Genomic DNA, 15,700 nt, shown 5'->3' on the forward strand with positions numbered 1-15,700 from the left:
TTAATTCACAGTGGTCACTCAGATTCACGTAACACATCCTATCAAAGCCTTCACACTTGTGTCCCTGTGCTAATAATAAAAATCAATAGCAACTCGGTTCTGTAGCAACATATGATGGACAGAATCAACATCTGTTAATAAGCCAGAAAAAAAAAATAGTATTTGTAGTATTACTTTGTTTAGCAAGCTAGCAGCCTAATTTACTAAGCAAGTTAAGAGCGTGTACTATTCCTACAGAAGAGATTAGAGAAGCAAAAATGTGTTACACTGCATTCCAGAACTCAGCCTGAGAATTACAGTCTGCTGTGAGTTCTGCATTACAATCATTTGACACATGTTGGGGTTGCGATTGTGAAAGTTGCCCGTTTACAATTTTCATTGGCATTATCACAGCTAGTTGTCTTAAAAGCAACCCTTGAGCTTCCTGATGTTCGACTTGTTGCAAAATATTCTGAAGCCAATCAATCAAGTTAGTATTAAAGTTAGTGACTCTCTAGGACCCTGCAAGACTGTGGCAAGACTCCCGCATCCTGACTGCTTTAATAGCCATCTCATTCATTTGCAAACAGTTGTCCCTGGCATACCCTGCCTGAGTCACAGAATCGGCACAGTTAATTGCTCCAGCCAACTGCTCATAGTTAACAGCAATTCCCCGATTAAGGTTTTCAGTCAAGGCCACTACACATAGCTCACAAAAATCAAATAACCACATCATATACTGCATCAGTTAGTACCATACAAAGCCATAACTTCCAATCATGCAGTGTGAGTGTATAAGGCTCTGCCATCACTTCAAGAAGGGACATAGCAAATGTATTATGAATCCTCCCTTCCTGCACTGCTTTGCTTAACCCTTTAACAGCCTCGTATTGCACAGGCTGCCACTCTGCAGGTTGATTTGTCTGACAAAATACTGAACATGCCCTAGCGACTCCCAAAACCCATCACTGAAGTGTTTCCCACTTGCATTCCTGCCACCAATCCCTCAGACTCGCTTTCACCCTCCCCAAAAATACAATCAATGCATCAGGAGAGACGAGGGGGTGGGGAAAAGGTCTAGCTCCTTTTCTGGATCTATAGGACCTGGATCAAAAGGTTTATCAGTGTCAATAAAATCATTGTCCGAGTTGTCCTGTTCCCGTGCTTGGTCCTGTGTTGTGAGGGTCGCTGCAATCAGTGACAGAAGCTTTGGGGGCAGAGGAGGTGTGGACAGAATCGCCATCGCTGACGGTGTCTTGAGAAGAGTCGCGCTGTTGGTGGAATTTACAGCTTCCTCTGGTTTAGCACCGATAGTAGAATTAGTCCACACTTGGCAAAGAGTAGTCAGAATTTGCCACCAAGATGTTAAATGCATTCCCAACACGGAGTTCCCCTCCGCGGCAGCATCATACAATTGGCTGCTGTCTGTACACACTTTCATTCTTTCAAAGTCTCTAAAGTTTCTTGGTTGCTCACCTGTCTCGATGAATACAGGTGTTATCCTCGGGGTTTAGGTTGTCTGCCTGGTCCAGACAACAAGACGATCATTCAGCCAAGCCGTCTCCTCCGGAACGCAGCCCTCTTCCACGAGCTGTCTTTTTTCTGTCCTTATTCTTCCAAGGCTTCGGGACACCACCATAGGGGTCACCATTTGAGGAGACTGAGGCACGGACTCCCTGATCTGACTAGAAGACCCTTCATGAGTCCATATACGTCTCTTTCTGGGGACGAAGCCTGATTCCCCATTACGGATTTCCCACAGCTCACCTCTCAACTCCGGAGGGATTTCAGTCCGGCTCCTGCTTCCTTTCAGCAGATCATTCAAAGTTCTGTGGGATTCGCTGCATGTTGCTCAGATAGGCGATTCGAGAGCCCTTCACGTTAGATCCTTAAACGCATCACGTCGGGGTCACCAATTTGCGGCGAATGAAGAGACGGGACGCAGCTTGATGCAAGCAAATGTCAATTTATTGTACAGAAGCACGCGTTTTTATACACTTTCAGAAGCTGCGCGTTTTAAACAGATTGGTTCTTGAAGCTAAGCCTTGCATACTAGGCAATCCCTGATTGGTGGTTAACTACCAGCAATTAACCGCAAGGTGTTACCTTTCCTTGGCGCCATCTGTCTCCCACTCCCCTGTGCTCTGTAAACATGCCCCATCATGTTAATTGTTGTCTAGACAAGCTCGAGCACATTCCCCTCAGCTAACTGATTGCCGCGCATGGTCCTAGTTTCCAGCCTGCTCCTCCAATAATGTGCAGCTGTAACCTTGGTTTAATGATGTGCAGCTATTATCCTGCAGCAAAGAAGTAAATAACTTTGAGGGAGTATGAGAAGAAACCTGGATGAAACAAAGGAGGAATGTGATCTCACCTCTAGAAGATACGGAAGCAGCATGAACAGCAGAGTAGCCTATAGTGAACAGCGGCTGGGCGCGTGGACAGTAGTGTTTGACCAATAGTAAAGCTTTTAGCAACGTGTGTGCAGAGTATAAACTTATAAAATCTTTAAGTAACTAAGAATAAAGGTCTTTGCTTTAACATTCTTGGAAAGTCCATGCCTCAATTGCCACAGTTTAAGAGACTGAGTAAAGAGGTCTTAGAAAGGGAAAATTGCTAGCCATACAGCCAGAGCTAGGCAGCCTTTTTCAAAAAGATAGCAGTTGTGGGGAGAAAATGTGCAGTTTATATTTTAGCAAGGGACTAACGCAGATGTGCAGAGTGGTAGGATTAAGGTTGTATAAGCAACTTTTGTAATAAAGTTATTGAAAGACTTATTTAAAAGAACAACATTTAGACTGCAATGTAGTTGCTTTAAAAACCAGAAAAGTCCCAATAAAACCAAACTTCTGAACAGGGTTAAGACATGCTTTCTCCACACAAAGAAGTAAGACTAACAAGAGGCTAACTGTAGCCATTTGTAGCACCAAAGATGTTATGAAGCCCTCTCAATTGTAGTCTGGAGCACTCAGGGTAGTGTCTCTGAAAATCTTGCTGCTTGCTTGTACTTGGTAAAGAACTTGTTATAGATCATCTGTTAACCTTATCAGACGCTTATAATGTAAGAAAAACTTCATTTGACTTTAGCAGGATTATGATTTTGAATGCCTATTAAAAGGTGAAATCCTATTTTTACAGAAAAGAGGACCTAGAGATTATTAAGGACAATGTTGCCGGAATAAATAAAACCTTTCTGAATTAAGGTTAAATAAAATGACTAAACTGTTACTTAGATATAAGTATCTTCTATTGAGAATGCAGCTTGACTATCTGGCTTCTGTTTTGTATTCTTTTGTAGCAAGGCTCAGTAAATTTGTTCATAGTGCTGTTGTCCCCTTTTGTTGTACTTAGACTCTAAATTCAGCTGGCTGGCAGCTCTTACACAGAGGGGAACAAAGAATAAGAGAGTTGTGATACCACAATGTAGCTATTTAATGGGATTCTCAGCTTACATGAGTCTGCCACTGAAACATATTACCAACAAAATGTTAACTATAAATAGTTCAATTAGTAAATATATTGTGACATTCATTATATACTACTTCAGTGGCCAAGGAAAATACTTGCATGGTGGAAGAGAAGAAACTTTTTTTTTCTCATATAGAACTTTTAATCCCAATTAAAAAGAAACAAACAAAAAAACCCACCTCCCACCCAGAAGAAAGCCTTAAGAGAGATGATCAGTATAGGAAACTTACTGAAATTTAACCAATTGGGCCTAGTAAGCAGCTGAAAAATAAATCTGAAAGTTTTAAGTATTAAGTAATGTCCACTTATCAGGGCCAGGTGTTGCTTAAGTTCTAAAGGCTCAGAAGCAATCTAAATATGATATATGTATTTTGGGATTCTTTTTATCAGTAGAAAAAAAATTCTTTTACATAGATAACAGGCATTGTTATTTGAGAAAATTAAACCTGTTCTTGTATGCTTGTAGTATATCTGTGCCTTTTATCTTATTTTGCAAACAAAATTAAGTCATTTGTAGTCATATGCTTCCATTACCAGGACCTCTTCCTCATTTAAGTTCTTAAAAGACTGGAGAATTCTCTTGGCCTTTACTGGTCTGTAGGTTTTGCTCTTCTCCACTCATTTAATTGGCTTTCCTTGATAGATTGGCTGGTGTCCAAACACAATTTAACTACTTCAATTGTTAAACCTAGAATGGTGAATAATACACTCCTCCAGTTTGTCTAGAAACACCCCCCCCCAAAAAAAACCCAACAAAAAACCCAAAGCAACTCACGCAGACCTTTTGCAGTCTTTTTAATCAGAAGACACTAGATGAAATGTTGTCTAAACAGTTTTCCTGAATAGTAGAATTTTAATCATGAATTAGTTGAAGACAGCAGTTTTTAAGTGATAGAAATTAACACACACGCACACAAAGGAGAAAAGTAACAGTAGAGATGAGTTTATGGGATTTGGTTTTCAACCAAGAAACCAACTTTGACGATGCAACAAAGAATCACATGGGAGGTGGGCTGTCAGAAATTGACTTGCAACAGGGCTTTCATGACAAACTGATTATGATTTTGTTTTAAATGACTGAGACATCTTGACTGAGATGTACAAGCTGTTTATATAGAGTTTGAGATTAAAAGTTGTGAAAGTATTTTCTGTGAACACAGGAAATATGTAATAGTAGACTCTAAACTGAAGTAAGTGTATAAAGCTTTATAACATAAGTCATGTTATGGTGAGTTATGGTCATTGGTGATTCCCTCCTGTGTGGAACAGAATCACCCATTTGCAGACCGACCCACTTTTCAGGGAAGTTTGCTGTCTCCCTGGGGCCTGAATTAGGGATGTCACCACAAGACTGAAGAGCCTAGTACAACTTTCAGACTTCTATACATTTCTGCTCTTCAATATGGGTACAAATGATGTTGCAACAAAAAGTCTGAGGTCAATTAAAAGAGATTTTAGAGCCCTGGGAAGAATGCTAAAACATTTGGGAGCACAGGTAGAGTTTTTCTCTATCCTGCCAGTAATGGGGGGAGACAGAAGAAACAGGCAAGCCCAGGATATCAATAACTGGCTCCAGGACAGGTGCCTCCACCAAAACTATAGGGTTTTTAAACCATAGAAAAGCCTTTGAGAGACAAGGATTGCTGGAGACAGATGGGATCCACCTGTCCTGATGGGGAAAATACATCTTTGAATGTAAGCTGATACAGGACTGACTGAGAGAGCTTCAAACTAGATTCAATGGAGGAAGGGGATACCAACAAGATTGCAGTAGATAAGCCTAGCATTGGCATGACATCACCTGAGGGTGGCAATGCTAATGGGAATATTTACATGGCTCCTGGGAGCATGGAGGGCTCAGGAGCATAAATCCTTGTACACCAATGCACTCGGTATGAGAAACAAACAGGATTAACTGGATAGGGATAGAATGGCCTGAAATTCCCATTGCCACCAGTTTACTTACTAACTGAAGAACTCTCTTTGCACTCTCCCTAGCACTAGTAATCATAACTAGTGTATTAACAAACTTTACAGATCTCTATAAGGACCTTTCCACTCCCTTGAAGAAATGAAAATACACTTGTTTTCAAACAAACAAAAATTATGTAGAAAGATCAAACTTGTGATTTCGATGACTGTAGAAGTCTAGCTCTGATATGTCTGAACTCCACACAGAGGAAACTCATGCATTTATCGAGGCTCAAACTAATCTAATTCAATGAGGCAGAACTAATTCCAAAAACAAGAGCAGGGCACTCCCTATTTGATATAATCCACTTCCATTTCTATACTATGCTGCTTTATCATGGGAACAATTAACAAGAGACATGGAAATGTGTCAGTTTATACAATTTAAGCTCTCTGTAGACTTTCCATGCTAAAGTTAAATTTCTCATTGTATTCTATGTCCTAAATCAAGCAGCAGAGAACACCAAATAATCCCAAAATCACATTAAACACTCTCAAACACAGAGCCCAAGAAGCAAATTAATTCCTAAAGTTAATTTAATAAACATGCCAACAATGACAACAAAAACTTCAGCCAAGCATGCAAGTGTGTAATGAGAGGGCTTAGGAGCATAAATCCTTGTACACCAATGCACTCAGTATGAGAAACAAATAGGATTAACTGGAAGCATTGGTCAGCTCCCAGAGCTACGATGTCATTGGTATTAGTGAGACTTGGCAGAATGAGTCCTGCGACGAGCGAGGGGAAGCAAGCAGCCGACTCAATGTGAGTGATAGAGCAAGCTTCGATTTATTACGGCGCGATTATGTCTTATATACAGTTCCAGTTAATTATGCCTACAAATCATCTGCTGATTGGCTAAGCTCTAAAGGGTTACACTTTCATACGTCCTCCTATTTGCGGTTTCTGCGGATAGCTAGCTACATATATTTTTTTTTCCTCTCTTGTCTACGCGAATTCCTCAAAGTTATTTACAACATTAGGCACAAGGTCAGCATGACCTTATCTCTCTTCCCTTTTTAGCAAGCCTGGTAATTTTCCATTTTTAGCAAGTCTGGTAATTTCTCGCTGCGGCCTAGCTTGGTTCACTCCAGACTTATGTCAAAAGCTGTATCACACAGTCCTTCTATGGAACCGTGGCCGTTCTCTTTCATCCATTCTGCAACAATTCCCCCTTTTTCTTTTTGGACAAGGAAAACTGATCCAGTTACACGCTCAAATAATTTTCGAATACAAGAGAGAGCACAGCTTAAACATATAAATCCAATGAAAACAATTATTACTATAAGCAACACACTTTGCAACAGTCTTTTTAACCAGCCTCCTATCCCAAGCCAATTTGTTAAGCCTTCAAGGCCAAAAAATCCAACATCTTGTTGAATTTTTTGAGAATGTTCCATCAATTGTTTGATTTCTTTATGTATGGAGCTTGAATTATCTTCAAGGTCCATACAACACATGCCTTCAAAATCTTCACAGCCATGTCCATGTGCTAATAGTAAAAAGTCAATGGCCATGCGGTTTTGCAAAACAGCATGTTGAACAAAAGTTAAACTATCAGCTAGGTCTGATAGAACTCTGCTGGTGAGGTTGGCTTGTTTAACCACCCAACAAGACAGCGTTTCTAAATTTTTGTGGGCCCGAGCAGCGGCGGCACCTGGGATAAATAACGAAGCAAAAAATACCTCCCATTTGTTCCAAAGTTGAACGTTATCATCACAGGTTACCAAGGATCTGGGAAGTGTCTCTTCTCCATCTCACTGGATTTGATTTGTTAGGATGAAAATGTGGTAAGGCTAAACTCAGACGACTGATGGTACATGGGCCACCTACAGGCATTGAGGGTATTCCATTCCATGCTCTATTACCACAAATAAAAAACAAACCAGGGGGTAATTTCCTAGGATATAATACTCCAGGTGCAGGATTAGATAGATTTCGACTGGTATGGTTACACCAAACACTCCAATTAAACTGATTCTTAATTGGATATACGGGAGTGATAGCAGTTGTACTACAAGGCATGTTAGAGGCTTCACCAGCACAAGGGTACCGGGAAGAATTCAAATATACACAATAAGAGGCATTTAGTGAATCGACTAGTTCGATTTCTTGAGGGCTAGGACCAATAGGGAGTTTGTCATCCCAGTTATCAAATTTTTCAAAAAAGCTGCTCATATTATTACCTCGAGCCAATATGGTAACTTTTGGCATCTGGTTAAGAGACTGGTTAAGGGCGATCCAATCTGAGTCATTTAACGGCACACCTACTAAACAAGTTAAAAAGGGTACGCTAGGGGTTGACAAACTTGCACAAAACGTGGTTGTGTTAATAGCTCTACTTAAAGTTACCCATACATTTTCTCGCAAATCAAACAATGATTTAGGCACAAAGGCTACAACTACGACAACAAAATTAATTAACACAACAATTCTCAACATTATGCTTAAAATATAGCTAAAACAATATTAATAAATCAATCACGAGTTGACATTGGTTACTGGAGCATCAGTCACTGCTGCTTTGGTCCATTTTGCTGGGATCCACTGCGGCCCTGTGGGGGTAAGTACACACATATAACCTCTTCCAGCATACTTTACTTCTGCTGGCCCTTTCCACAAACCAGCTGAAGGATCCCTATACATAACAAACATTGGAACATCATCTTTACATGTTTTAAGATACCCATGTAACCATGCAGGTGATTCTTGCTGTTCTGCAAATATACATAGATGATTCAACACAAAAAGAACTTTAGCAAGTCTCTCTTGTACATCTTCTCAAACTTTTGTAAATATTGCATTAATGTCTGATGTCTTCTTTCAATGATTGCTTGTCCCGTGGGAGAGTGAGAAATACCTGTAATATGTCGCACTCCCCATGCTTGACAAAAACGTCTCATTTTTTCACTGACATAAGCAGGGCCATTATCAGTCTTTATTGTCTGTGGCACTCCCATGACAGCAAAACAACTTGTTAAATGCCGTATTACATGGAGTGCTCGTTCCCCTGTTTGTGCTGTAGCCCATACAAATTTACTATATGTATCAATTGTAACGTGTGCATATTTTAATCTGCCAAATTCAGCAACGTGAGTGACATCCATTTGCCACAACTCTCTGGCTTTAAGTCCTCTGGGGTTCACTCCGATACCTAGTCCCGGTCCATGATGACTGCACGTAGGACAAGCTCGTACAATTCCTCTAGCTTCTTCCATTGTAATGTCAAATTGTCGATGCAGTCCCCGTGCGTTTTGGTGAAATGTGTTGTGTGATTCTCGTGCTTTAACAAACTCGCTTAGTGGAGCTGCTACAGACACGAGCTGGTCAGCGCGCGCATTCCCTTCCCCCAAACCGTCAGACCATTTATGACTTCTAATATGTATAACGCAGTAGGGTTGCGTGCGCTGCTGTATTGCTGACAACAGTTGCCTAAGGAGTTCAAACAGCCGTTGACTTTGCACTTCTTTAAGGCGAGCATCTTCAATTGGGCTTACGATTCCAGCAACATACATCGAGTCCGTTACAATGTTTAACCTCGCATGTATCCATTGGGTACATACCCATACAACAGCAGCTAGCTCTAAAGTTTGTAACGAATCTCCTGCTTTCGCAGGAAGGATTTGGTGGTGCCATTGATTGTTCTCGTGCCATGTTGCTGCTGCTTTTCTTGAGCGTTTCCCTGCATCCGTATAAACTGTGATAGCATCCGCTAAGGGTCGCTCACTTCGTTTCGGACGCTTTAACCAGTCATAATTACTAATCCATTTTAATATAGGTGCTTTTAAAGGCTCAACTTTAATCTCCAGAGCTTCACTTAATAAACTTAACTGTAAAGCTGATGAATTCTGCAACCACCACTCCAAGTCTTCTCTGCGTATTGGTAGATACACGACATTTGGCTCCATTCCGGTAATTTGTAAAATTCGCGTTCTTCCTTTTCGAATGATTTCTGCCAAATTTTGCGTTTTTTCTTGGATGGTAGTCTTTGGTTGCATTTTGGTAAAGATCCACTCTAATACTCTCACAGTCTCCCCCTTTTTCTTTTTGCACTGTGTAAGTGCACCAATAAAGTGTGAGGGACCGTTTAACACAGTGAGGTCTACAGGAAGATCAGGGTCAATTCGATCTACTGCACGCTCTACAACCCGCTCACTGAGTTGTTGAATCATAACTTGTTGATCCTTAGAAACAATAACAGGATTAGATGGATCTGTTCCTTTTAATAAAGGTCGTAACACGTCTAGTTCATCATTGGTGATGCCTGCTACTGGGCGTAGCCATTGGAGGTCACCCAATAACTTTTGAGCATCATTGAGGGTATGCAGATCTTTACAAATGGTTAATTTTTGTGGACTCACTTATGACTGAGTAATATTCCAGCCAAGATATTTCCATGCGGGTGAACGCTGGACCTTTTCAGTTGCTATGACGAGATTTTGCGTCTCTAACTGTCGTTGTAAAAAGGTCTCCTGTTGTCCAGTGAAAGGCTGTTTTTGAGCAAATAGAATATCATCCATATAATGGTAAATAATAACATGAGGCCATGCTTTTCGAATAGGTTGGAGAGCAGCATCAACAAATAGCTGACACAGGGTAGGGCTATTTTTCATGCCTTGTGGTAACACAGTCCATTCAAATCGCTGGTCAGGTCCCTCTCTGTTAACCGATGGCAATGTAAATGCAAATCGTTGAGTGTCATTGGGGTGTAGCTGAATTGTAAAAAAGCAGTCTTTTAAGTCAATTATTAATAAATGCCATTCGGTGGGCAACATAGCAGGATTAGGAAGACCCGGTTGTAAGGCTCCCATTGCTTGCATTTGTTGATTCACTGCTCGTAGATCATGTAATAGCCGATATTTTCCTGATTTTTTCTGGATTACAAATATCGGTGTATTCCAAGGACTGGTTGACGGTTTAAGATGACCTTGTGTTAACGGGTCTTGAACTAGCAAATGTGCTTGTTGCAGACTTTCCTTTTTCAATGGCCACTGTCCGATCCAAACAGGCTCTTCCATTAGCCATTTCAAAGGAATCGGGAAAGTCCAATTGACAGTGACCGTTCCTAAAAAGGTGAATTTGTAGTAAGTAGTACTCCTAATTGATTCAACACATCTCTTCCGATGAGTGCATTCACTCCACTCGGTAAGGGCATAACAGTAACATGTAGTATCGCTGTTTTTCCATCTATGATGATTTGTATTCTTTGTTGACTGCGCTGAACAGGCGCTATTCCCCCTACTCCTTCAACTCCTCCAGGGACGTGTTGCAGTGGCCAATAAGAAGGCCACTGACCACGCGCGATGATTGTGATATCGGCACCAGTGTCCAAAAGTGCAGTCATGTGTTTTTTATCAGTCCCATGTACAAGAATAATTTGGGCGAGTGGTCGTTGATTCATAGGTACAGTCAACATCGCTAAGCCTCCTGTGGACCCAAAACCATCTGTCCCGCGATCGTGATTGGAGATTGCAGACATTTGGTGAGTTAAGTGTTGGAGTGGTATTAATTGAGCAATGCGACTACCTTTAGGAATATATATAGGCGGAAAACTCGTTTGAACAACTATAAAAATTTCTCCTTTATAGTCACAATCAATAAGTCCTGGTAAAACAAAGAGTCCCTTGAGGCCACTGGAAGAACGACCCAGCAGCAAAGCTCCATGAAGTTGTCCGTTTATCATTATAGGTCCTTTGATTCCTGTGGCAACTTTCTGCGGACGGTTATCAAGTAGAGTAATATCTATTGCTGTTGCCAGATCCAATCCGAGGCTCCCTCGGGTTGCTGGTCGTAACTTTGTGGCTGGTTGAAGGCGGGAGGTGTTGGTTGTTGGTTGGGGAGCTGGTTGGGGACAGTCATCGGCATGCAGGTTGCTGGAGCCGCTATTGGGGTCAGCGCGCCGCGACTCCTGGCGCTCCGCTTCCCTTTTCCCGAACGCCGGCAAGCTGAGGTATTATGATTATTCATTTGACAGTTTCGGCACCATACTTGGCGTTCTTGACACTGCCGGCGCGTATGACCCGAACGTCCACAACGAAAACATGTATAGTCCCTTCGATGGTGTATTCTGTCTCGACGTTCATCCGGAGGTTTCAGTGGAGCGAGGGCTGCAAATGCTTGCTGCTGAGCCTTAACTAAATTGTCCCCTACCTCTTTAAGCGCTTCAACTAACAGAGCTTGGGCTCCTACAGGAACCCTGCTCATTCGCTCTAACATGGTTTCAATAGAGGCATCCAGAGGAAGAGTAACAAATGCCTTTTGTATAAGGGTTGCAATTTTCCAGCACACATTGTCTTAACAAAGGTCCTTTCATAAAGTCAGCCATATCTGCACTATTAATAGCATCTGTAACCCTATCTACAAAAGAGGCAAAAGATTCATCCCTTCCTTGTTTGACTGACATATATGAGGGTGTAGCCGGTGTAGTTTTGACTTTTTGTAAGGCTTCTCGTGCTAGCCTCATAGACTCTAATAAGACATCTGGGCCAGATTGCATCTGCATTTCTACAGAAGCAAAGGGCCCGATTCCCATCAATTGTTCTACTGTTAAACCCGCTAAACGATCATTCGGTGCGCGAGGCATATGTACAGACAGTTCACAAAGTTTCTGCCAATGGGCTTGCCATAACAACTGTTGTGATTGTTTCAAAATGAGTCTCATTATATTTTTAATGTCTTCTGGACAAAGCATTCCGCTACTCCAAATATAGTTTAACATTTGTCTTGCAGGTTCGCCATGTAAACCTGACTCATTAACTGTACTCCGTAACTGATTTAATATTTTCCAGTCTAAAGTATGATGTTCTCCTGTCATTACTCCTGCATTATCAACAGTGTAAATTACTGGATAGGCTTGATGATTAATTTGAGCTACGACATCAAAGTCTTTTTGTTCCATCGCTTCTCGGACTATTTTGTCCCAACCGACTCGAATTAGTCGTGGCTGCGGGTGAAGGCAAGGCGATTTAAAAGTTCTATTAGCTGAATCAGACTTTAACTTCCCATCGTCTGCCCTCTCATTTTTGTCACTTGTCTCCTCCTCAGTTTCGCTTTCTTGTGATTCTCCCTGCACCTCCTCTTGAGGTGGTGCCGAGGGACAAGCTTTTTCCTCCGGAGGAGGAGGGGGAGGAGGATGGTCTGAGGGTCGGCGAACAACAGGAACAGGGATTCCCGAGGCAGGGGGGGTAAAATAATCACCTCCTGCCGTAAGACGCCCAGCAGCCGGGTCAGACCGTTCGAGTCGGCTGGAAGCAGCTGCTGCCATTTGTTTTTCAACTTTATATCTTTTTAAACAATTAATAACTTCTCTCCAAGGTTTCATTAATTTCTTAGCAGCTTTATCATCATCAATTACTGAATCCCATAAACAATCCCCATAATTACACCATTCTTCTACTTCAAACATATGCTCAGGATCTGCAAAATATCCTTTTGCTTTACCTAATGCAATTAACCCGGCCAGATCTTTTAAAGGGCCTACTCCCCGCTTTTCTAAAAAGCATTGTAAAAGTGCTAGCGCTACCTCTTTTTCCATTGCGCGCTCGTTAAAGTCCTCTTTGTTGCAGCCTTTTCCCTTGGGTAGCAGCTCACGGACGGCGAACCCCTTCTTTAATTATCCTGGGCTCAAGCACGGATCGGGTACGATGCCAGCATCAGCCGATCTTCTGCTCTCTGGTCGCTGCTACCAGTGCTTCTCTGTCCTCGCTGTCCGGTGAAGAACAGGGATTGGGGGTCCCTGTTCGGGCGCCACTTGCGACGAGTGAGGGGAAGCAAGCAGCCGACTCAATGTGAATGATAGAGCAAGCTTCGATTTATTACGGCGAGATTATGTCTTATATACAGTTCCAGTTAATTATGCCTACAAATCATCTGCTGATTGGCTAAGCTCTAAAGGGTTACACTTTCATACGTCCTCCTATTTGCGGTTTCTGCGGATAGCTAGCTACATATTTTTTTTTTTTCCTCTCTTGTCTACGCGAATTCCTCAAAGTTATTTACAACATTAGGCACAAGGTCAGCATGACCTTATCTCTCTTCCCTTTTTAGCAAGCCTGGTAATTTTCCATTTTTAGCAAGTCTGGTAATTTCTCGCTGCGGCCTAGCTTGGTTCACTCCAGACTTATGTCAAAAGCTGTATCACACAGTCCTTCTATGGAACCGTGGCCGTTCTCTTTCATCCATTCTGCAACAGAGTCCCATGATTGGGGTGCTGGGATGAAGGGCTACAGGCTGTTCAGGAGGGATAGGCAGTGTAAGGGCTCTTTCTGAAATCTATGCAGGCTTTTCCTGTTTGCTCTCAAGCACTGGATGTGGAGAAAAAGAAAAGGCCTTGTTCATTGTCTGGGTGCCAGACTGCAGAGTAATTATGGCTTAAAACATAGTGAGGAAGCAACTAGCACTAAATCTGGCTCTCAGAGCTCACCTGCAAATTACTTCTGTGCATACCTGTCTGCAATGAGGGGCGTGCCCAAAGCCTCCCAAATCTTAAATCCTGATCTAGGAAGAAGAGACCTCCACAGATGAGCATAGAGGGAGTGAACAGCTCAGTGGAGTGTAAACTAGCTGCAAAGGTGCTTTGGTGCATGTGGACATTTTCCAGAGCAGAACTTGGGTAGATAAGCAATTGTATATAACCAGCACTTATGTATGCAATAAAGGTTCTCACTTCTTCACTGACTTGGAGTCTGTGCCTTCATATGCCACAAGGCAGGGCAGGCAAGGCAGAGATGTTGCACTGTATGTAAGGGAGAGAGGCTTGACTGTACAGCCCTCGCAGTTAGTGATGATGTGGTTGAGAGCCTCTGGGTGAGGATGAGGGTGGTGGAAAACAAAGGAGATGTTGTAGTGGGTGTCTACTAACGATTGCCCAGCCAGGATGTCAGCGCTGATGAGTTACTCTATAGGATTGGTAGCCCTCGTCCTTATGGGAGATTTCAACTTCCCAGACATCAGCTGGGAGTACCATACTGCTGTGATGAGCAGGTCTTGGAAGTTCTTGAAGTTTGTAGGAGATAACTTCTTGTCAAAGGTACTCAGTGAGCCAACTAAGAAAGATGCCCTCCTAGACTTGCTAATTGTGAATAGAGAAGGACTCGTGGGGGATGCGATGGTAGGTGGCTGTCTTGGCCACAGTGATCATGAAATAGTTGAGTTTAGAATTTTCAGCGTAATGAGAAAAAAGGACAGCAGAGTTGCTACCTTGGACTTCAGGAGAGAAAACTTTAAGCTATTCTGGGAGCCACTTAGCAGAGTCCCCTGGGAATCTACTTTTGAGGGCTTAGTAGTCCACGAGTGCTGGTCAGTTTTTAAGAACCACCTTTTAGAAGCACAGGAGCAGATGTAATCCCACTGTGTTGAAAGTCAAGCAAGCAGGGCAGAAGACCAGCTTGGCTGAACAGGGAACTCCTCGTGGAGCTCAAGAGGAAAAAGAAATTGTATGATCTCTGGAATCAAGGTCAGGCTTCTCAGGAAGATTACAGAGCCGTGGTTCGTATATGCCGGGAGAAAACACAACAGACCAAAGCTCAATTAGAGCTGAAACTGGCCAGTGTTCTGTTAGATAACAAGAAAGGCTTTTTGACGTATATTAATAGTAAGAGGAGGTGTAAAGACAACATTGGACCGTTACTTCTTCAAGATGGTTGTTGTGGTTTAACCCTGGCCAGCAACCAAGCACCGTGCAGCCACTTGCTCACTCCCCCTCACCCAGAGGGATGGGGAAGAGAATTGGAAAGGAATGTGAAACTCAGGGGTTGAGATAAGAACAATTTAATAGGTAAAGCAAAAGCCGCGCACGCAAGCAAAGCAAAGCAAGGAATTCATTCACTTCTTCCCATGGGGAGGCAGGTGTTCAGCCATCCCCAGGAAAGCAGGGCACCATCACGCGTAACGGTTACTCGGGAAGACAAACGCCATAATGCCGGATGTCCCCCCACCCTTCTTCTTCCCCCAGTTCATATACTCAGCATGATGTCATATGGTATGGAATATCCCTTTGGCTAGTTTGGGTCACCTGTCCTGGCTGTGTCCCCTCCCAATTTCCCGTGCCTCCCCAGCCCTCTGGCTGGCAGGGCCCAAGAAACTGAAAAGACCTTGACTTAGTAAAACATTACCCAGCAACAACTAAAACCATCAGTGTCCTATCAACATTGTTCTCGCACCAAATCCAAAACACAGCACTGCACCAGCTACTAAGAGGAAAATTAACTCTATCCCAGCTGAAACCAGGACAATGGTCATCTGACTATTAGGGCTGAATAAAAAGCGGAGGCATTCACTGCT

General features: G+C 42.5%; 1 protein-coding gene and 1 pseudogene across 1 annotated transcript; one reads left to right on the forward strand and one right to left on the reverse strand.

Moving 5' to 3' along the window:
- Positions 1–6,446: 6,446 nt before the first annotated feature.
- LOC119140839 (syncytin-A-like) lies at positions 6,447–7,807 on the reverse strand. Its single transcript, XM_037372474.1, has 2 exons — positions 7,606–7,807; positions 6,447–7,058 (listed from the first exon to the last, which is right to left on the reverse strand). Exons 1-2 carry the CDS (start codon positions 7,631–7,633, stop codon positions 6,505–6,507), a joined length of 582 nt encoding a protein of 193 aa, XP_037228371.1. The 5' UTR covers positions 7,634–7,807; the 3' UTR covers positions 6,447–6,504.
- A 6,487-nt stretch (positions 7,808–14,294) lies between these two features.
- Positions 14,295–15,700, forward strand: part of LOC119140915 — a 59,254-nt pseudogene continuing 57,848 nt past the window's right edge.

Source organism: Falco rusticolus, chromosome W (assembly GCF_015220075.1).
Source record: "Falco rusticolus isolate bFalRus1 chromosome W, bFalRus1.pri, whole genome shotgun sequence".
NCBI classification, from domain to species: domain Eukaryota; kingdom Metazoa; phylum Chordata; class Aves; order Falconiformes; family Falconidae; genus Falco; species Falco rusticolus.

Excerpts from the sequence above, each read along its gene's own strand:
- LOC119140839 (XM_037372474.1), bottom strand. The coding sequence starts at position 7,633 with ATGCCAAAAGTTACCATATTGGCTCGAG. Across the intron at positions 7,059-7,605 it reads AGTTACCATATTGGCTCGAG|CCCACAAAAATTTAGAAACG; the intron begins GTAATAATATGA and ends CCGCTGCTCGGG.